At 39.8% G+C, this 21,828-nt stretch overlaps 1 protein-coding gene and 1 long non-coding RNA gene across 5 annotated transcripts in view; one reads left to right on the top strand and one right to left on the bottom strand.

The window, feature by feature from the left end:
• Positions 1 to 21,789, top strand: part of ITGA2 (integrin subunit alpha 2) — a 106,909-nt gene extending 85,120 nt beyond the window's left edge. Inside the window, exons 19-31 of one of the 2 annotated variants that reach the window (XR_008705034.1) lie at positions 180 to 262; positions 2,580 to 2,721; positions 3,824 to 3,916; positions 4,691 to 4,767; positions 4,854 to 4,937; positions 8,335 to 8,437; positions 9,931 to 10,041; positions 10,971 to 11,075; positions 13,244 to 13,357; positions 16,368 to 16,457; positions 19,335 to 19,451; positions 19,886 to 20,017; positions 20,751 to 21,789. Coding sequence is in view for 1 of the 2 variants with exons in the window: in XM_055555263.1 (XP_055411238.1) it covers positions 180 to 262; positions 2,580 to 2,721; positions 3,824 to 3,916; positions 4,691 to 4,767; positions 4,854 to 4,937; positions 8,335 to 8,437; positions 9,931 to 10,041; positions 10,971 to 11,075; positions 13,244 to 13,357; positions 16,368 to 16,457; positions 19,335 to 19,451; positions 19,886 to 19,966 (1,200 nt within the window). In the remaining variant the exon portion in view is untranslated. Of the gene's footprint in view, positions 1 to 179; positions 263 to 2,579; positions 2,722 to 3,823; positions 3,917 to 4,690; positions 4,768 to 4,853; positions 4,938 to 8,334; positions 8,438 to 9,930; positions 10,042 to 10,970; positions 11,076 to 13,243; positions 13,358 to 16,367; positions 16,458 to 19,334; positions 19,452 to 19,885; positions 20,095 to 20,750 lie in introns of those variants that run through there. The other variant, XM_055555263.1, reaches the window with a different exon arrangement.
• On the bottom strand, positions 4,946 to 16,164 carry LOC129633336 (uncharacterized). 3 transcript variants are annotated; one of them, XR_008705035.1, is made up of 4 exons: positions 13,491 to 16,164; positions 11,719 to 11,871; positions 11,132 to 11,204; positions 9,945 to 11,037 (listed from the first exon to the last, which is right to left on the bottom strand). It is a non-coding gene; the product is annotated as an uncharacterized LOC129633336 (long non-coding RNA). The 3 variants fall into 3 exon arrangements; XR_008705036.1 differs by lacking the exons at positions 9,945 to 11,037; positions 11,132 to 11,204 and adding an exon at positions 4,946 to 5,865; XR_008705037.1 differs by lacking the exons at positions 9,945 to 11,037; positions 11,132 to 11,204 and adding an exon at positions 8,316 to 8,447.
• Positions 21,790 to 21,828: the final 39 nt, after the last annotated feature.

The raw sequence follows: 21,828 nt of genomic DNA, 5'->3' as shown, positions 1-21,828 counted from the left end.
TATCAATGTTTTTCTTTCTGATGTTGCTAAACACGTATATATTCCTAAAATATGGTTTAGTTTCACAGGGTTTTGAACTTTATATAAATGGAATAATACTATTATGTGTTCTTCTACAATTTGCTTGTTTAACTCAATAGCAAATTTCTGGGATTGTTTTTCTCTTTTTTTTTTTGTAGATCCCTTTCCATAAAGACTGTGGTGATGATGGAGTTTGCATTTCTGATCTAGTTCTAAATGTTCAGCAGCTGCCAGCCACTCAGTAAGTTTTACTTTAAAGTGCAGTGAAAATTGTTGAAATAAAAGACATGTTAGATTCCTTTATTCAAGTGATTGTGTATGGAAATTTTTTTCTACAAAAGAAACATCATAACTCCTAAAGATCCTTAAAATCTAAAGTATCTAGAAATAAACTTAACCAAGGAGGTGAAAGACTTATACTCTGAAAACTATAAAATATTAATAATGGAATTTGAAAATAATCCCAAGATATGGAAAGATATCCTGTGCTCTTGGATTAGAAGAATTAATATTGTTAAAATGTCCACACCAAACTACAGATTTAATCCAATCCCACTCAAAATATCCATGACATTTTTTACAGAACTAGAGCAAATAATTCTAAAATTTATATGGAGCCACAAAGACTCCACATTTTCAAAGCAATTTTAATAAAAGAGAACAAAGTTGGAAGTATCTTCAGGTTATGCCTTAAAGCCACAGTAATCAATAGAGCACGGTTTGGGCACAAGAGCAGACGTATAGCAATGGAACAGAATAGAGAACCCTGAAATAAACCCATCTACTTATGGTCAATTAACCTAGAACAAAGGCAGGAATATACAATGAAGGAAAGACTGTCTCTTAATAATAAGTGGTTCTGGGAAGACTGGACAGCTACATGTAAAAAGATAAAATTAGAACATTTTATCATACCAAATACAGAAATAAATGCAAAATGGATTTAAGACCTAAATATAAGACCTGAAACCTCAAAACTCCTAAAGGAAAACAGAGGCAGAACACTCTTCGTCATAAATTGTAGCAGTGGTTTTTCTGTCTCTGTTTCTGAAAGCAAAAGAAGTAAAAGCAAAAATAAACAAGTGAGACCTAATTACACTTAGAGCTTTTACACAGCAAAGGAAACCATTAACAAAACAAAAAGATAACCCACTGAATGGGAGAAAATATTTGTAGATGATATGACTGCTAAGGGGTTAATATCCAAAATATACAAACAACTTGTACAACTCAATGTCAAAAAACCAAAAACCTGATTTAAAAAATAGGCAGAAGACCCAAATAGACATTTTTCCAAAGAAGACATACAAGTGGCCAACAGGCACATAAAAAAATGCTCATCAGTGCTAATCATCAGAGAAATGCAAATCAAAACCATGATGAGGTATCATGCCATTTCATACCTGGCAGGATGGCTGTCATCAAAAAGAACATAAATAACAAATGTTAGTGAGGATGTGGAGAAAATGGAACCCTTTTACACTGTTGGTCGGAATGTAAACTGGTGCAGCCAACCATGGGAAACAGTATGGAGGTTTCTCAAAAAACTAAAAATAGAACTATCATATGATCTAGCAGTTCTACTCCTGGACATGCATCCAAAGAAAACAAAAACACTAATTCGAAAAGATAGACGTTTATAGCAGCATTATTGTCAGTAGTCAAGGCATGGAAGCAACCTAAGTGTCCATCAATAGATGAATGGATAAAGGAAGATGTAACACACACATGTATATATATATTTATGTATACACATTTGTATATATAATAGAATGTTACTCAGCCATAAAAAGGATTAACACACACATGTATATATATATTTATGTATACACATTTATATATATAATAGAATGTTACTCAGCCATAAAAAGGATAAAATTCTGCCATTTGCAATAATGTAGATGGACCTAGAGGGTATTGTGCTTCATGAAATAAGTCAGAGAAAGACAAATATTCTGTTTCACTCATATAGAGAATCTAAAAAACAAAACAAATGTATAATACAAAATAGAAAAATAATAAACTAGTAGTGGGCAGAGGGAAGGAGGAAGGGGCAAGATAGAGGTATGTAATTAGGTGATGCAAACTATCAATATTATGTAAATGTAAAATAGATAAGTAACAAAGCTATATTGTACAACACAGCAAAATATAGTCATTATTTTGTAATAACTTTCAATGGAGTATAGCCTATAAAAAGATTCAATTACTGTATTGTACACATGAAACTAATATTATAAATCAATTATACTTCAATATAGAGAGTATAAATTTCAATTTCTCTCATCCATATAGGAGTAAGCACTAAGAAATATAAAACCACTTATATTTGGATGGTGTCTTTTTCTGCAATGTAATTAAAAGCAACAAAGAAAACCCAATAGGATTTATTCATTCATTGCCAATATTATTTTACTATGAAGATAATTTGTTATAAGCAGTTTTCTCAGTCTCTAAATAGTAAATCCAAAATTTGTTTTTTAAATGAGTAAAGTATTTGAATGCTGACTTAAAACAAAACTGTAATGACTTTTTTTTCTCCTTTTTACTGTTAACAGACAACAGCCCTTCATTGTCAGCAACCAAAACAAAAGGTTAACATTTTCAGTACAACTGAAAAACAAGAAGGAAAGTGCCTACAACACTGAGATTGTTGTTGATTTTTCAGAAAACCTGTTTTTTGCTTCCTGGTCCATGCCGGTATGTGAAGGCACTCTGGTGTTAACTGCTATTTTTGTTGTCAATTACTGTCTTCCTTCTACACGAATCTCCAGGTCCTCTGTGTTTTCTGAAGAAACTCCTTGCCCCTCAACATGATCAGTCTTGACGCTGGTGGCTCCCAACTAGTTAAACTACTTGAGAACATAGCCTGGCTGTGTATCTAGACCAGTTCAGCTTCATGGCTTGGATCAGATTTTTCCTTTGACCTGACACTTGGCAGTTGTAGCCAGACTCTACCGTAAACTCTCCTCAAGCCATCTGTGTGATGAGGCTGCCATGGAGCTGCACAGATGCTGGGAGTTGCACTTGCTCTCAGAAATTAGAGTCCCACAGCTCAGCCCAAGCTTTGTAACCACAGGTCTTGCTGCTGCCAAGATAATGCATTCCAGCGAGGTCAGTTACGCATGTTGACTTGATGGCTATACCAGGAACGCACTTGACCATGAATGCCCCCCTGGTCCCTCTGCCACCAAGCAATGAGAAGGAGAGAAGGGAAAAGCTGAGATTTTCAAAATTCACTACTTGATGAAAGGATTTTAAAAATGGTTTCATCCAGTTTCAAGTCATTGTGAACTTAATAGATTTAGTGTTCTACACCGATTCTGACTTTAGTGTTTAAATTTCTTGGGCCAAATGACAGCTTCTTATTTTAAAGAGAAGAAACCTGAGGAAATCTGAAGATGATTCTAAGTCATTTAAAATATAAACAAAAGCTATATTTTATTTGCTTTTCTCTTGAAACTATAACTTTCAAATATATTGAGAGAAAGGTATGTATTAAAGACAGTATGTATTAAATAGTGGATTAAATTTATTTTGTGCTTCTGAAATATGACATATGATTTATTTCTGGGGGAAATTTCAGTATCTGACTTTGTTTTGTTGGGTGGCCTGTCTAGCAATAAAAATAGATGTTAGCCATCTGGATAATACATAGAAGATTTTCAAGTCTTGGTGTGAACACAACCTTACTGCTAAAATCTCTAGGTGGTTTATATTTCTTTTGGCACATATGTGCATGAGCACACACACATACAGACATTGAAAAAGAATTGATTATTGTTTCTTTGGTCTCATTCAGGTTGATGGGACAGAAGTGACCTGCCAGATTGCTTCATCTCAGAAGTCTGTTACCTGCAATGTGGGCTACCCTGCTTTAAAGAGCAAACAACAGGTACAACTTCCATTTCATCCCCAAATCTCTGCTGACCCCTTCTCATCATTGGTGTTAACTCACCAGTGAACCATCCTTCTTTATTAAGTGTCATCATTTGAGAGGCACCACAAAATAATTGGCTGCATATTTAAAGGAAGTTTTAAAATATCTGCATGCTTTAAATTAATAAAAGTGGGATTTCCCCCTGTGCAATTCATTTCCAAAGACACATACAACATAGAAAGTTTTTTCTGAACATACTGACCAACACCAAAGTGATTTACACATAGTCACGAATAAAGCAAATTTTACATCAGCACAAAGCCTTCAAATTTAGACAAGTATTAGTGCCTGTGGAAGTGTGGTGGTGGTGGTGGTGTAGTCGCTAAGTTGTGTCCAACTCTTTTGTGACCCCATGGACTCTAGCCCGCCAGGATCCTCTGTCCATGGGATTTCTCAAGCAAGAACACTGGAGTACGTTGCCATTTCCTTCTCCAGGGGATCTTCCCAACCCAGGGATCAAGGCCAGGTCTCCTTCTTTGCAGGCAGATTCTTTACTGACTGAGTCATTAGGGAGACCTGCTGTATGTATTTGTTAAGTAAATTCAGTTCTGTTCTGAAGGTGAGGCAAGGTGGAAAAATACATAGATATTCTACAAATTAGAAAGCTTAAGTTTCATAAAATTCAGAATCAAATGGGAGTGAGTTTACTTTTATGGGACACTTTTTTTTTTTATGTTGGTCCCTGAGTACAAAGCATCATAGATTGATGAGTTTTCATTTTGTATATAGGTGACTTTCACTATTAACTTCGACTTCAATCTTCAAAACCTTCAGAATCAGGCATCTATCAGTTTCCGAGCCTTAAGGTAAAACATGATGAAGTCATAAATTGATGAAAAGTGGCTTTTCTAATATTTTTCTTTCAGTAATTTCCTAATATTCCTTTCAATAGCGAAAGCCAGGAAGAAAACATGGCAGATAATTCAGTCAACTTAAAACTCTCTCTGCTGTATGATGCTGAAATTCACATAACAAGGTAGGTGAAACAGTGGGGAGCCTGTGATCGCAGCTCACAACACATTTGGTTCATGACTAAAGAAGTCCTCTACATGCTCATTCTTTACTGGAGAATTTGAATTTAAGTGTTTCCTCCTTGTCAACTAAAACAGAAGTCCAGGGGCACGCTGGTCCCTGGGGGACTCTTGAGGGACGCTTTAGATTTACTGACTAAGAGCAATACCAGAAAGACAATTGTCTGTCACATGCCAAGGGGAACTCCCCTGCAGGCCCTCGGACGAGCTGTTTGACCAGAGCTCGCAGGGCCCCAAGGAGTTGCCACCACTTCTTCCCCACACCTCTGTCCCACTGTCCACATGAGATCTCAAGGGGTAGCCCCACTCCTGGACATCAAAGCCCTGGGCACAAATATTGAATCTAGTCACAGAAAATTCCTGGCACAGTGGATTAGGGGTTTCTTCCAACCAGGATGAAATGAGGCATTTTTCAAAAGAGGTCATCCAGAAAGAAATGAGTTATTCCACTTTCTTGTCTGTCCAAAGCAAGTAAACCTGAGAGCTCCGGCCAAAACAGTACCACTTGATACCTATTATCTTGAATTGTTCAGAGAGACAGGTGTCTTGCGAGGTGAGTAACTTGTAGACACCACAGGTGCTGATATTATCACCTTCATTCCCACTTAGTGAGGCGGGTTCGTGGGCACACACATTGCACACAGCTGTGCAGGTGCAGAAGTCCCAGGCGAGGCCTGCCTCCAAGGCTGGGAACCAGAGTTCTCTAGCTGCTGAAACACTATGGCAGCTTTGCAGCACAGATCAATGACCCCTGGAAAACACACAGCAGCGTATCCCCAGGGAGCCGGCTACGAAGTGTCCAGTGACCGCAGCTTTCTCTAACATCACTCCAACCCCTAAAAGCATGGAATATGTGGATCATCCAACAGATCCCTGAGCAAAAACAAAAAGGAAAATATGTCATTATGTCTAGAGCTCAAGACACATGAGCAAAGATGAAAAGAATGCTTCTGTATAAAGTGAGTTGCAAACGGCAAAAGCAGAAACTGTATCTCAAGTCATCCATCCCTGAAAAATTATTCAGTAACTACAGATTTCAAAGGGCCCTCAGCTGCTAAAATAAGTAACTGAAAACAGCTGCAGCCCAAGAGATTGCTAGCACCACATTACCTAAATGTTTTCCTTCCTACCTATAATGCTACTTTCTCATCCTAAATGCTTTTTGTTAATAGAGCCTTTTCATCATTCCATTCTCCAATGTTTTTCGTTATTTTGAGATGAAATAAATTTAATATTGAAGTGGAACTTAACATTTACTAAATCTTAGCTATGTATTTTTTGTGATGGTAAATTGGATTCTCAGACATTCTGATGTTTAAAGTATATCATGAAGTTAAAAAATACGGAGAATTAGCAAGAAAAAGCTAAAGCGGTTCCTAAACCTATCATCCAGATAATTTGTCTTAATATCTTTTTAAAAAGAAAGATGTTAAATGTGCATGGATAGAAAACTCAAACATCATGGAAAAATGCATGATGAAGAGAAATCATCCCTCCGATCTCCTCTGGTCATTTTGTAATGACTAATTCGGCTGTTTCAGAATATTTTCCAGATACAAGGTCTATCTATCTACTAGGATATATGCCACACACACACACATACACACACAGTTTACTTACTTTTTGGGGAAAAAAAAAAAGTTTCCTACCCAATCCCAATTATTGAGTATATCCCTTAGGAACCATTTTGATACTATGTAAGTGTGCAATTATATTTTGCATATATGACGGGTGGAAATAGATGACAGTGGAGTTTATTTCTAAAACAGGATCTGCCCCACTATAGCTAACTGCTAATGTAAATATATTGATCAGTATTTAAGTAACTGACAGAACCCTTAAGGAACAAATGAAAAAAATGTTGGATCTCTTTAAAATGCAGAAACAAAGCATATTAATCAATTTGAAAACTGGCCATACATAGGGGCTCACACAAAGATCTGAAAGGCACATACAGCCAGCCTTTCTATTTTATTTTTTAAATTAATTTTTATTGGAGTCAGGCTTTCTGTTTTAAATCCCAGTTTTCCCATTTTCCATGTAAAGCTGACAAATCATTATTTCCTCTCATAGACATAACCTTGACAAATACTACATTTATTTCAGTCCCTTTGACATATTTTCCTTTTGAGAATTTGGGGGAAAATTCTAAGGCATAAAAGAGAAAAAGGCAAGATTTTCAGTAAAGAAACCAAAGGACTCTATCTTGAAAATATCCAGTCCAATTTTTTTTTAGGAAATAGAATCAATGTATTATAATTAGGATAAACTGTCTGATGGCAATAAATATTGCTTCTCAGACTCCTGCCCCTGCCATCTGCCCTCTACCCCACAAGGAAGCTGCCCTGGTTGGAATTCAGCCTCAGATTCCCAGAAATGAGTGAAGAGAGGGAATGGTATTTGGTTACATTTCAGTCTGGGTTGTCCTATGTGGGTTCCCTAAGGCCTGGTCATTCTTCCACTTGCAAACCCTACTCAGCAGCCCCAAGCAAAGACATTCAGTTAGGCCATTACCCCTAGGTCTAATCTATTAACAAAACTCCCAAGTCAGCCATCTTAGAAGTGGTTTCTGTGGTCAGCAGTGGAAACAGATGGACCTACCCCGATTCAGACCAAAGCGTCAGAGTTGGCTTGAAACCAAGGATTGTTGTCATTGTTTAGTCATTAAGTTGTGTCCGATTGTTTGCAACCCCATGGACTGTAGCCTGCTAGGCTCCTCTGTCCATGGGATATGCCAGGCAAGAATACTGAAGGAATAATAAACAAAATGTATACCCTGCTGTCTATGGGGTCACACAGAGTCGGACACGACTGAAGCGACTTAGCAACAGCAGCATACCGTTTCACAGGCATCCAGTGATGAGTAGTACAGGAGCTAATGCCTGATAATATTTCAGCCATCATAACAAGTGGAAAATCCTCTGCCTTATAAATCTGTTCGTCCAATCAATAAGGACCAGGTGTCCACTGTATTAACACAGCAGTCAATATAATAGCAATCTTGCAAAGAGTTTCACTACAGGTTCCAAAGTAATACATTTGTACTTATTTTAGAAACTTACAACTGATATATGTATCTATATATACAACTGATGTAACACAAAGAATCTTAGCAGAATGATCATGAAGGGATATGTTTTGAAATGAACTTGTTTTAGCCTTAGAAATGTATACTGGGCCTTAAGTCCATAACAAATATTTGTTTTCCTTTAATGTTTTGTACCTAAATGTGAATTCTTTCACTTGTAATATAAGCTGGAAGATATATAAGTAAAAGATATATTAAACTTCAAGAGCAATAGCATAACTAAAATATTCAGCTTTACAAATATCATCCAACAGATCTACCAACATAAATTTTTATGAAGTCTCCTTGGATGGGAATGTTTCTTCTGTCGTGCACAGTTTTGAAGATATTGGTCCAAAATTCATCTTCTCCATTAAGGTTGGTACACCTGTTATAAGAATGGGAAGTCAAGAGAAAGTGGCGGGGTGGAGGGGGGTGGTGCCGGGAATGAGGGCAGGAAGAGAAGAAGAAAGTAAAACGAAGTTGAAATATGCCAGTGGTTCTCAAATTTGAGCACACATTAGGATCACCTGAGTGTGGTCAAACATTTGTCACTGGGCTCCATCTCCAGTAGTTCTGATTCAGAAGGTCTGGGGTGGGCCTAACAATGTGCAGGTCTAACAAGTTCCCAGGGGATGCGGATGCTTCTGGACCAGGTGCCATTCTTTGAGAACCACAAAGATGGGCCATCGATAAATAAACAGCTGGGCTTTGTATTGATACATACTTTTGTATCCAGGGTAAGGGATAATTGGTGTATTTTGAAAGCAAATATTGAATATTAATCAACAGAGTATTAACATAAAGCTACTGCTGTGGACAGAAGTCTCTGCAATATAATGCCAATTTATGCTTGGAAACCACTTCTGTTTGAGAAGCTCACCATTTGTATACAAATATTTACTTTGTACAGTCATGCTAAGTAGTATACAAAATATTTTTAAATCAATTTCTATTGGCTATTAATTGGTAATTATTAAAGTTTGTTTCCAGTTATATAAAGAGAAACGAATTTGTGAGAGAATATTTTATAATGACATTACATAAACTTTGTTAAATAGAAAGGAAAGAATCCATCCACCAGCCTGTCATTTTATTTTTGTACATATTCTACTAATCTGTCAAGTGGTTACAACTCTATAATTTGGTGATAATTTATATTCTTTAAAAAGTCTTAAAGGAATCTTGATTTGTGATCCAAATTGATGGAATTGACAAAATGTGCATGGTATTTGGCAGTTACTTCTTTAATGAAACATTTAGTCAATTAGTAGTAACAATAAAATAATATTCAAAGACATATAATAAGTATCAGCCTTTGTATGAAATGCTTTATACATGTTAACCCATTTAATTCCCAGATCAGTTATGAGATTGGTAGGATTATTATTCCTATGAGCGTTCTTTAAAATGTCTAACCCCAATAGGGTATGAGCCCTGAACAATTAGGACAGACTTCCCACCAGTGAGCACAGAGGCTATACTTGTGCATGGCTACTGAGTTGCTGCCTATCTTTATTTTACAAATGAGAAAACTGAAGCATGAAGAGGTCAAGTATCTTGCCTAAGCCCCACTGCTATCAGGGGCAGAGTGGGACTTCATGCCCTGACAGGCCAAACCCACAGATGGCAGGTGTTTTTAACCATCTCCTAAGTCACAAATTATGTACCAGTCCAAATCATAGATGTTGAGATTTTAATGAGAGAGAAGACACAAGGACTCAGAGAGTCCACAAAGTAGTGACTCACTGTCATAGGAACTCAGTCTAACTACTTAATAGTTGCCCGTCATCAACCCTGAGGTTTTTGATCACTTTCCTTGCAATGTGTGTCTGATGCAGCAGCAATCAGAATGTGTCCTTACTACACAGGTAACAACAGGAAGTGTTCCAGTAAGCATGGCATCTGTGATCATCCACATCCCTCAATACACCAAAGACAAGAACCCGCTGATGTACCTGACCGGGGTGCACACAGATCAGGTAAAGGCAGCCAAACTGCCTATAAAAATGCACACCTCCCATGTGGGAACACCCCGAGGTGGGGTGATCATGCCTGCCCTCTTATAGACGAGGAACTGAAAAGATAATCCCTCTGCACCCTGGGGGCCAGTTAACTAGCAGTTAATTTCATAGTAAAAGCAGGATATTGTCATCAGAAATGTCTGAGTCTAGGGATTTACAGATAGCAGAAATTATTAGCACCTCGTTCTGATCAGGTGAAGATCTGACTTTGTCAGAGCCCTGTTTATAGAGAAGTTAGCTGGCTGGGAAGTGAGAGGTTGAACCCATGGTGGGAGAGTAACTGGGCCACACAGCTGCAGGCAGTAGCTTTGTTTCAAGCTCTCAGCCAGGGCTTTTGTCCGGTAGTTGTCCACCCTGGGTGCTCATTTAATCACCTGGGTCGTTTTTCGAATCTGTGTGATGCCAAGGCCTACCCCAGGCAATTGTACCAGAATCTCCAGGGCGAAGGCTCTAGCACTGGTGTTCTCCTTTAAGGGCCATCCAGGTAGTTCCGAGAGACTCGAGCCAAACCCCGTGAGGAGCGCTTAGCTGATGCTACAGCAGCATTACTTCTGTGGTGCTCATAGGTGGCCACAGGGAAGCAAAAGCCTCAACTGTTCCACAGCAAAGAACCCGAGTGAAATCACTCCTAGTCAGTTGTTATTGCAAATTTCTTTCATCACACATGGACTGTTAAGAACCGGTGCCATGCTGTCCAGTCACATCAGAAGGACCTGAATGCTTGAGAATTACAGTAGTGATGTACAGAAGTGTGGCCAGGTCAGCACAATGAAGGGAGTCCTGGGAGCCCCCCCTGCCCCAACATGGGACAACAGGATTTCCTGACAAGTTGAAAACATCATAAACCATCTTGCTTCCGAAGACCAATTTGATGACCTTCTTTGTAGGCTGGTGACATCAGTTGCGAAGCCGAAATAAATCCACTGAAAATAGGACAGACGTCTTCTTCTGTATCTTTCAAGAGTGAAAATTTCCGGCACATAAAAGAATTGGTAAGGACAGGTTAATGGGGTGAAAATTTCCCTGGCTGATTCATTGTTTGTTTTACCTGGAAATTGAGGCACTTCTTTTTCCCTGCCACCACACATGTGGGAGAACTTTCCTGTTTTGCCTTTGATGGTCTGTGTGAATCAAGAAAATACACACTCAAATCCAGGTTATTGGCATTATCACTTATGCCATTATTATAATTTCATGAAATCAAAAGGACCCCATGTCACACTAGTTTTGTGTCGTGCGTGTTGGAAACACTGCAAAGAGCTGGGCGGGAGCTGGGCATGTATGCGAGGTAAAGCCTCTCTCACCTTCTCCACAGAATCACTGATGTCTTTATTGAGCTGTTAAATTTGACTCTCTGACAACCCTGCTCTGCTTTCCATATTTGATCATATCCTGCTGTGCAGCTATATGCCACTTTCTTTGGGAAAGAGGCTTGTCTAGTGTCTAGCATGGTGCTTGGCACATTATTAAGTATTCAAATACATAAACATTTAGCAAACAGTAAGATCAACTTCAGGGCTTCCCAGGGGGCTCGGTGGTAAACAATCTGCCTGTCAAGCAGGAGACGTGGGTTCGATCCCTGGGTTGGGAAGATCCTCTGGAGACGGAAATGACAGCCTACTCCAATATTCTTACCTGGAAAATCCTATGGACAGAGGAGCCGGTGGGCTGCAGTCCATAGAATCGTGACTTAGTGCACATGTACAAGATCAATGTCAGTTCTCCTCTATGAACAACGTGGAATTTCTCCTGTTTTCCTTTCATTGCAAAGGATGGGAAAACAGGGAGCTAGGAGAATGAAACAGTTTCTTAAGTGACTATAGTGTAATTACAGTGTAAATGTGGTCTAAATCTGAACAGAGGTATGTAAAAATGCCCAGGAGAAACTCATCTCAGTGTATGCCAAAATATGATACCTCTTAGAAGTTTCCATATTTTTGTGAAAATGTTTGATTTTGTAAAAATGGCAACTTCCAATATAAAGCAAACAGAACACAAAAAACTACAAAGCAGAAACTAAAGTTCTTTAGAAATCTAACAGTTGACCACTTAACATTTACTGAGCATTCTTCTTTATAATCATTAATCTACAAATAGGCACATGTATACTGTTACATAAATGGACCAAGCTACCTTTTTTCTTTGGCCCATATATCATAGGTCTTTTAACAGGCTTTATTTTTATAGTAGTTTTAGGTTCACAGCAAAATGAGTTTAAATTACAGAAATTTCCCATATACCCTTGCCCCCACATACCCACAGCCTCCCACACTATCAAATCCCTCCTATTGACACATCATAATTACCCAAAGTCCATGGTTTACATTAGTTTTACTCTTGATGTATAGTCTATGAGTCTGGACAAATGTATAATGACGTGGATGCACAATTATGGCATACAGAATAGTTCACTGCCCGGAAACTCCTTTGAGCTATACCTATTCATCCCTCTCTCCCCACTAACCCTTCCTTGGTAACCATTGATTCTTTTAATGACGACTTATTTAAAATTCAAGGAAGGCATCTTTATCATGAGGTTACTAACTAAACTGTACTGAATTTTGTGTATATACACGAAAAAGTGAACGTGTTAGTCACTGAGTAGTTGTCTGATTCTTTGCGACCGCGTGGACTGTAGCACACCAGGCTCTTCTATCCATTGGGATTCTCCAGGCAAGAATTCTGGAGTGGGTTGCCATTTCTTCCTCTAGGGGATCTTCCTGACCCAGGGATCCAACCCAGGTCTCCCACATTGCAGGCAGATTCTTTACCATCTGAGCCACCAGGGAAGCCCTTAGTGTATATATATTCAGTAATAAACTAGTACACTGTTGATAAACATGAATTATTGTTTTTTTTTCCTCTCTCATCAATAGTAGTGCAATAAATAGGATTGCTGTATTTTTCTGCACTCATTTATGATTATTTCCTGAGGTCCTCCATACAGATGGGAAATGGCAGGGCAAAGGACATGTACTTCTTACATTTTGAGGCAAAGTGCCAGAATCTCTAGAAGGGTTATGTAATAATTACTCGTAGTTCACGAGACTGCCAATTTCCCTAGATCCTTCCCTGGGTTTTATCTGTCTTCGTAAAATTTTAGCATTTCTTCTTTTAAAGCTCATACTAACTTCTCTTATCATTGACTCCAACCTGAAAGAACTGTAGAACTGCTTCATGCAGTAGCATCATGTGCTGGCTGAGAGACCTTCAGGTGAAAGGAGAATACTTCCTTAATGTGTCCACCAGGATTTGGAATGGGACTTTCGCAGCAGTAAGTATCAGCTTAATTTACTGGGTTTATGGATAGCAAGGAAATGTAAAGCTTCGCTTTAAGTTCACACCCCTTGACAAAATTAGCATTCTGGCTAATGTCAGCTGTGCCCAGTGGCCCAGAGCAATCTTACCTTGGAAGTAATATGCTTCCATCCCTTTCCAAGGCTTGCCCAACCTGGCTGTGCCTCTGAATCCCCTGAGGTGCTTGCAAAGCTTCTGCTTCTTAGACCCCAGGCCAACCTACCACAGCAGAATCCCTGGAGTGGTGTCAGGATCCCCTCTGCTGTCTGAGGTGCGAGGGGCCACCTTCTCTATCTGCCTCCTCATGCTCTCCTCTGACCTTCTGTCTCCTCTGCCACACCCAAATCAAAGCATGCACATCCCAGCCTCATTCCTGGCACCCCCAGGGGGCTGCTGATTGATGTCAGACCACCTGGAGGGAGAATCCGACCTAAGGATCTGTCTTCCTAGAGCCAGATAAACACTCTGCTCGCCTGTTCTTACCCCTTCTCTCATGAAGTCTCCAGTTTGCTTACAACTTCTTTTAAAGTCATTTCAATCTCATGAAAAGTTCAAAGAAAGTTCCAGAACAATGTCAGGGTGTTATTCCATCAGCAAGTGTGACTTGGCAGTAGTGATAGCTGCTTCCAATAGAGATTTCGGAAGCCAGAATTTCAATCTGGCTCAGAAACTGGAAGGATGGACCAAGCTCTTTAAATCTGACTACATAAGCAGCGAGTTGTTCATTTTACTAACATTGGCTCTAAGGCAAAATAAAAATTAGTCTAAAATCTCCAAGGGGCCTTGCAGCTCTAGGTGATTTTAAAATGAATAAATCAGTCCTCAAGGTGCTTACCAACTGTATCCTATTCCCTATATTCTAACCACTTCGTGATCTCTCCAGCAGACCCCATTCCCTGCTGAGGAGTTTTATGTAACATTGGAGAATTAGCTCCCTCCAAACTTGTCCCTGGAACAAAAATATAAGCAATATTCTTGGATAAAGAAATAACAGAAGAGCTGTGAAAGGCAGGGGAAAATTTGCTAGAGAAGTGGAGGAGTGAGGAGTTGGGTTTTCTGCTTGTTTGCTTTTTAGTCTGTTTTCTCGTTAGTTGCTTTCAAGCCTTCAGGACGCTTCTAAATACTGTTAAGAGGCAAAGCATGCAGTTATGCCACCATCCCAGCTGCTGCAGATTGGTGCTGAGTTTTACCCATTGGATCTTGGCTCCTTGGATTTGAGGAACAAATGTTTTCATAGTAATCTTTGCCAGCTGGGAAGGAAAACCGTTGCAAATCAAAAGGCAATCACTCCAACTCTGTAAAATGCATTTGGTTTTTCTCAAGTTTGTTTAAAGCTACATCATTTTAACTGTAAGACTTTTTAAAGTACCTTCCCAAGGTTTTCAGAAGCAGCAGTTTCATTTCTGGGAACAAAATTTTGAAGCAGTGTATTATTTATGCTGAAAAACACTCATGGGAATTACTGTATATCAAGGCTTATACATCTTCCTCCTTTATGAAAGGTCAAATGTTTCTCCCCACCTTGTTTTCAGCTATTTCAACAGCCAAGTGGATGTTCAGACCACCTAGGAGACCCAGTCTGAAATAGGAATCCTATTTCCTGTATTAGAATCCATTAATATACCACTTTTTGCCCTTTTCCTGAGGCAGTGTAAGTCAACATTTTAAAGTAATCTCATCACAAAGTGATTGCTCAGACCTCCAAATCAATGGCATGTTGGCTGCTCTGGAAAAGGCCGAATGCTAGCAGGTGTGACTTCCCTCTCCTGGGCATGCATGGTACGCCCACCTCTACTTATCAGCCATGCAGGGGCTGTGCGCCTGTGCGAACGGCCAGACTCGGGAGGGCAGATATATCAGTGCTGTAAGGAAATGCTTTCACCTGTACTCTGCAGGGACTATGAAGTGAGCATTCACTAAACTGTTACTCCTTTTTAAATTTAAACCATTGTCAGTACTCTTAATGTTCTCCAAATAATGCATGTTTGAGGGACCAGTAATCAGGGTTAACTTCTGCTGCAGTCTTCCATTTTGAGAAAATTAAGAAGACTAATCAGAGACTGAGCCAGTGGAAAAGAAATAAATTGCTCACTTTTTGGATATGCATTCTCTTCTTCTGGCTCCCAGATATAGTTTAACAAATTACCTCATGGAGTATATTGAATCATGTGCCTGGTAACCAGAAAAACTCAATCCTAGTAGCCAGAGCATGGGAAGGCAGTTCTCAAATCCAGGCATTATATTTCATCTCAAAATAAGCATCAGTCCCAATATTTGATTACAGAGAAAACAACACAGCGGTAGTGCATAGCTTTTTCTGTAAGTGCGTTCAGGAGCACATGCAAAACTATTTCATTTGTGGAGGTTACTAATGACATCAGCACAAAATGTATGTCCTTCCAAATGCCTGCCCCAAATCCAATATTTTTGTAGAAATACTTAAGAAATCTGAAGTTATCACTGTTATATAGGGCTGACATAAGGTTTAGGGTGTCTGCTACTGACATGTGTGGTCTTCAAACAGTATTATTTTATACATGTGTACCCAGAGGAAAAACTCTTTTTTAATCTGATTTTCTATTTCATTTTGTGACTTAGGCAAGCATAAAGTTTTCAGTTTTCTCTCACGTCACAAACAAGTTTTTAAAAGCCTCAACTATGATCTTTCCCAATTAAAAACTTCAGTTCTAAACCTTTGTTTTTCACCCATTTTCAAGTTGAGTCGTCTGGAGAGACATTTTAACAAGCTGATATCTAGACCCCACCCGCCAAGACTCAGTTTAATTTGCCACTGCAGGGCCCAGCCACCCACACGGCCTAAGTTCCCGTGTGGGGTCCTGTCATATCAGTGATTTAAGCACACAAAGATGTTTGAGTCTTCAGAGTTGGCATTTGCTCTAGTCACTTTCCACAAGGAAATAAATAATGTTGTTTTATGCATTAACTTCTGCTAGGATAAAAATATGCTCTTTATTCTTATGTTCCAGTCGACTTTCCAGACAGTACAGTTGACAGCAGCTGCAGAAATTGACACGTACAACCCTCAGATATACGTGATCGAAGAAAACACGGTCACGGTGAGTGCTCATACCCCTCCCTGTGGGTCGTGGAGTCTGGCAGGCATTCCATTTCTGACAGTTTATGGAACGCTCATTCTTCTCACCTACCTGTATATAGAACTATCTCAGTGAAACTCTACAAGTCTAGTTGAACTCTAAAAGTTAATCATGTTGAGTTTTTTTTCTTTTTTCAGGCAAGGATTTATTAGGGGCCCTGCTTTAGCAGGTGGGGAGCAAGAATGAGTTAACAGATTCCCCTGCTTACTCGCCCCCTGAGAGGGGAGCTGTTTTTTCTTACATGGGGTGAGGGTAGGGGGCTGTATCCAGGGGTTGGGCTGGAGGGGTGGCTCAGGTGATTTGCCCACCCCTCTGCCAGTGCTGTGTGCAGGGGGCATGTTGAGCTTTTGACAAGGGTGTTTGCTACTCAAAAAAGCCCAGCTGTGTACTTGCCCTACTCCATGTCCCAACATTGGCAAAGCTGGATCAGACATGATGATCCCACAGAAGGCAGGATGCAAGGGGTTCCATCTGGCTGTGGCCCCCTTCTCGCTGCTCCAGCCTCAACCAGCACCTCGGCTCCTCCTTGCTGCTCATGCTTACACTAAGTAATCTACATCCTAGGCCATGAAGTCTAAGTCATGCTTGTTTGAATCATACATGGTATTTCAGAGTATTTTTAAGTGCTGAAGCATGCTTAATAAATAAGGCATTTATTAGAGGGCTTTTTTTTTTAAGTAGTACTCCTTACAACTGACACTGTATGACACATCCATTCATTAGATCTTCAGTCTAGAAAACTATAAATGCTTCTCTTGATTTAAAAAAATAAAAAAAGATTTGGCAAAGAAACATATGTTCACAGAAAACAGAGGCTCACTGTTCCAAGAGCTGGCATGGGACGACCTTCCTTTGCACTGGAACTCTGCTTAGAATACGCTGTTTAGGTATAGCGGGATTTCCATGCTCAGTTAATCTGCTGGCAGAGAACTGGGCATTTTCCTCCCAATGCTTTTGTTAGGAATTGGAAGCCAGTTCAAGACTCTGCCCCCAAGGCCAGCTTGGCAGCTGGCCTCAGTCCACTGCTGCAGCCTATGGACTTGGCTAAAATGCCAATGGCCTTGTGAACCCTGGGCCTCTCTGCCTGCGAGTAGAGCTCACAGCACTGCCGTTCCACTGTTGTCCCAACAAAAATGATTCCACACAGCATGCTTTTCTGCTTCTGGTTTAGGACTATCAGAGAAGGCCCACACCCTATCTTCAGGGGCTGGAGTGTGGAAAGACAGAAATGGAGCCAAAGGAAATGTGGGATTCAAAATCAGAGCGCTATGAACTTAGCCTGCAGGGTTGGGGGAAGGAAATACTATACATATGTTAAAAGTTCATTTCAGAAAAATACAGTATTCAGACAATACCTGGACCTCTGCTGAAATCTTTAAGAAAGCTGCACTAAATAAATGTGTTAATGAAAAGTTTAAATTAACATCAATGAACCTTTTGGGAGATTTTTCTTTCCATGGTTTTCTCTGCTCAATACTGATAATAGAGGCCAACTACTACTTGTGCCTATAAAAATATATTTTTTAATTCAAATACTATTTTAAATAATTTTTAAATAGTTTTTGGAATCCAAAGAATAAACTGACCTATCCCTATAGGTAGACGAATGATTCTTAGATTTGAATTCTAAGCCTGCTTAAAAATCTGATACAAAAATCTTGTACTCATGGTTCCCTAAAGATCTGTGGAGCCTGGATTAGGACGTTCTAAAATAGACAGAAGTAGGGATATGACGGCCAATACACAGTGAACTATATGAATTTAGTTATTTTATTCCTAAATTTACAAAGCTTTATTTTAGCTCTTCAAAATCCAAATTAGAAGAACTATAGTCACCAAAAAACCAGACTAAAATTTAGCCCAACTCATAAATTCTTTGGTGAAAAGCAGCTCATCTCTCATTGTAATTCAGTGTTAAATGTAAGTAAGTTAGTTAGGTTTTCTCCTCTCATTTGGTTCCAAAATGTAACTCTTTTAAGAATATTCTTTGTGGAGGAAATGGTTGTGATTCTTTCTCCAATTAAAAAAAAAAAAAAGCAGAACATTACTGTTAGAACTTACAGCAGCCATGCTGATGTTGTGGTTTAGTAGCTAAGTCATGTCCAACTCTTTGCAACTCCATGGACTGTAGCCCACCAGGCTTCTCTGTTCATAGAATTCTCCAGGCAAGAATACTGAAGTGGGTTGCCATTTCCTTCTCCAGATCTTCCCAACCCAGGGATTGGCAGGTGGATTCTTTACCGCTGAGCCACCAGGGAAGCCCAAAGTCACAAAGACTGCCAGAAAGTGGACATTAAGAATCACGCATAGCCTCAAGGGCAATTTATCACTGAAAATGTCAGCTTGAGTCTTGAGATATTACTTCTACTTGTTAACAACTCATTATCAAGTAATCTTGAGTGAGAGTAAGTGAAATCAACATTTTAGGAACCCAATACAAAATTGTTGTTTAATCACAAGGGATTTGGGTGGTTAATTTGTTGACTTCCCTTCCCAAGACTGGGTTCCAAATGCTTTCACTTGAGTGGGTGTCAGAAACTGAAGTTCCCATTTCATAAATGATTAAAGCATCTGAGATCGTCAGAGATGACATGCCTGCTAAGCACTGATGCATTTAAAGGAAGAAAAGGGGAAGACTTGCGTGCTGCCTTGCCTGTATTTGCAGGCGCATTTCCTCTAGAGATTCTAATTCACAATGTTTAACTAAGGATTGTGATCGTGAGGAAATCACATCCCCTTTCTAGAGCATCACTTTTAAGATTAGAGGATTTGACTAGACCATCTTACTTTTTTCCTAGTGCTAAAATTAACACAATTGTTTTGTATATACACTTACAGATTCCCCTTACGATAATGAAACCCCATGAGAAAGTTGAAGTACCGACTGGAGTGATAGTAGGAAGTGTAATCGCTGGAATCCTTTTGCTATTAGCTCTAGTTGCAATTTTATGGAAGGTAAGAACTGTTTCGTATTTTAAAATATGAGGGTCCTAAAGACCTCTGTCTTCCAATTTCCTTATCACAGAGCAACCCTACGTTTTATATTGTAAGAAAAAAGTAAATGCAAGTTAGCTTGCAAATTCTCACTCATGTTTTTGAAAACGATCAGTAAGGATTTTATTTCCAGTGGTCTTCATCCCTTTCCCCCAACCCTCCTTTCGTGCTGACCCTGAATGTTTTGTTCAGCTGCAAATACGCAGACCCTGAAAATTTTAACTTTATGCAATTCATTCAACTCTGGATATCAATCTCCTCGTTGAAGGGCTGATGCTAGGTCAGTATTCTGCACAGCCACCTCTCCGGAGCACCCCCCTCTCCCGGCCGGGGCTTGGGTCTGGGTCTTATACAAAATTAGCCACAAGTGGTAACATTTTTACATCATCTTACAGCTTGGATTCTTCAAAAGAAAATATGAAAAAATGGCCAAAAATCCAGATGAAACTGATGAGACCACAGAACTCAACAGCTGAATCATCCAGCAGCTCCCACCATAGTGGGTAGCAGCAGCAGTACAGCCAGAGGTTACTATTCACATGAATGGATTTTTTTTTTTAATACCAGGGTAACTTAATAATGTAATAATTAAAAAGGAACTGCAGGTCAGTTTGGAAAGAAATTGTGAGGGGATTGGGAGGGCAGGGGTACAAAGGGTAAAAGACTTATTTTATATGGAGGAAAAAGTGCTCTTTACCGCTGGCTGGTCCAGAGTTTACATTATCATGTACATTGTATCTGAAGCATGACATGTTTCCAAACAGGAGAAGTCTTAAGAGAAAAATACAACTTTTGGGGGCGGGGCGGGGGGGGGGGGGGTGGGAGGGGTGGGGAACCCAATTATTTAAAACGACTGTTTTTAAACAAGTGGAAGTAGTAGGTGTAGATACATCATTAACTTGGATTTTGATACTGTTGGGGGAAAAAAACAGGTCAACTTTTGCTGCTTGTCCAAAGTTGCCACAGAGGATATTTTCAGTGATAATTTTGTTTATAAACGAGGTAAAACTTGCTGTTGTCAGCCCACAGCTGTTTCCCAGGGTCCCGTTTCTTGTGATGATGTGCTTATCAAAACATGCTTGATGACTGGTAGGAGCCTCCTGCAGATGGAATCTCCTCTTAAGTGGCGGAGGGTTAGGGGCCTAAAGGGTTTAGAAGCCACAGCACTAACGTTTGTTTAGCATCTCTAACATTTATAGTAAAATCTTGTCTGCTGGAGTCCCCTCTGGGAAGAAGAAAGACATTTCCTTTCTCCTTTAGGATGAAAACTGGCTGACCTGGCTGGCACCTTGTCAATTTTTGAAATTTGAGTAATTGCTTTGGAATCCTTTCTGCTTCCACAATGAACCTCTCCCATGTCCTGGTGCTCCATATTCTGCAAGCCTGCAGCTGCCCACCTTCCTCTCCAGGAGTCCGGAGTTTTCCACCCTCCTGGGACTCTTGTCCAAACCTCCACTCCCAGGGCAGGGGCTGTTCCCCAGGTGTGAGGAGGAAGTCATCCGTTCCACTTCCCGCACTTGCGTGAGTTACTGTATAATCCCCTTAACTTCAGGGAGCTGTTTTCAGTTGGCTAAATATGTAAGAAAAATTAAGCCCAAGTGAACTTCTAATTGTTGATATTTCAGGCAGGGTAAACAAGGTAAAATATAAATAATCTCAGGAATTTGCAGAAAATTACAAGACCTTAGAAACCACCTAGTAAGCACCTGCTGTGCTTGGTTCTGGAGAACTTACATTTCCAGAAGAATGACTTTAACCTGGGAGTTTGCTCACCAGAGAGTCTCAGGCCCCAATTCCTGATAATCTTATTTAGTCATCAAATTGGGATGAAGCCTGATGACCTGTATTTTAACAAGGGTCCAGGTCCTTATGATGTAAACGGGCCACCTTGCGGAACACCATCCATTCCTCCGCTGCACCTTCTTTTCTCTGTTAGTTTCTAGGTTCATCCTCTAGGCGGGCCTGAGAGAGAAAGCGCAGAGGCAAAGGCTGTGGGGACTATTTTCTGCCAGAAAATACATACTTAAAGCTTCAGACAAGTCGCTCAGCCTCTGAAACTTCAGCGTCCTCGTTATAAAATGGGGGACACTGGGGTGGAGCTCAGTAGTGACACTTTCAACTTTTAAAAACCCATTGTCTGGGTTTCTTATAACACAAATAGACAATCCTCCCAGAATGTGACTCGGAAGTCAGGAAAGCAGGCACGTGCCCGCGTGTGTGTCTGTGATGGAGGCGCAGAGCTGTCTGCACAGTTCCGGGATTCATTTTGCGTCTGATGAAACAAAGGGAAAAGAAACAATTGGCAAAAAAAATGTCAGGGGTTTGTAACAAAAATGAC

The sequence above is a fragment of the Bubalus kerabau genome, chromosome 18 (genome assembly GCF_029407905.1).
Source record: "Bubalus kerabau isolate K-KA32 ecotype Philippines breed swamp buffalo chromosome 18, PCC_UOA_SB_1v2, whole genome shotgun sequence".
NCBI classification, from domain to species: Eukaryota; Metazoa; Chordata; class Mammalia; order Artiodactyla; family Bovidae; genus Bubalus; species Bubalus kerabau.
The sequence above is the reverse complement of the archived record's forward strand: the minus strand, read 5'-3'. Positions and strand labels throughout refer to the sequence as shown.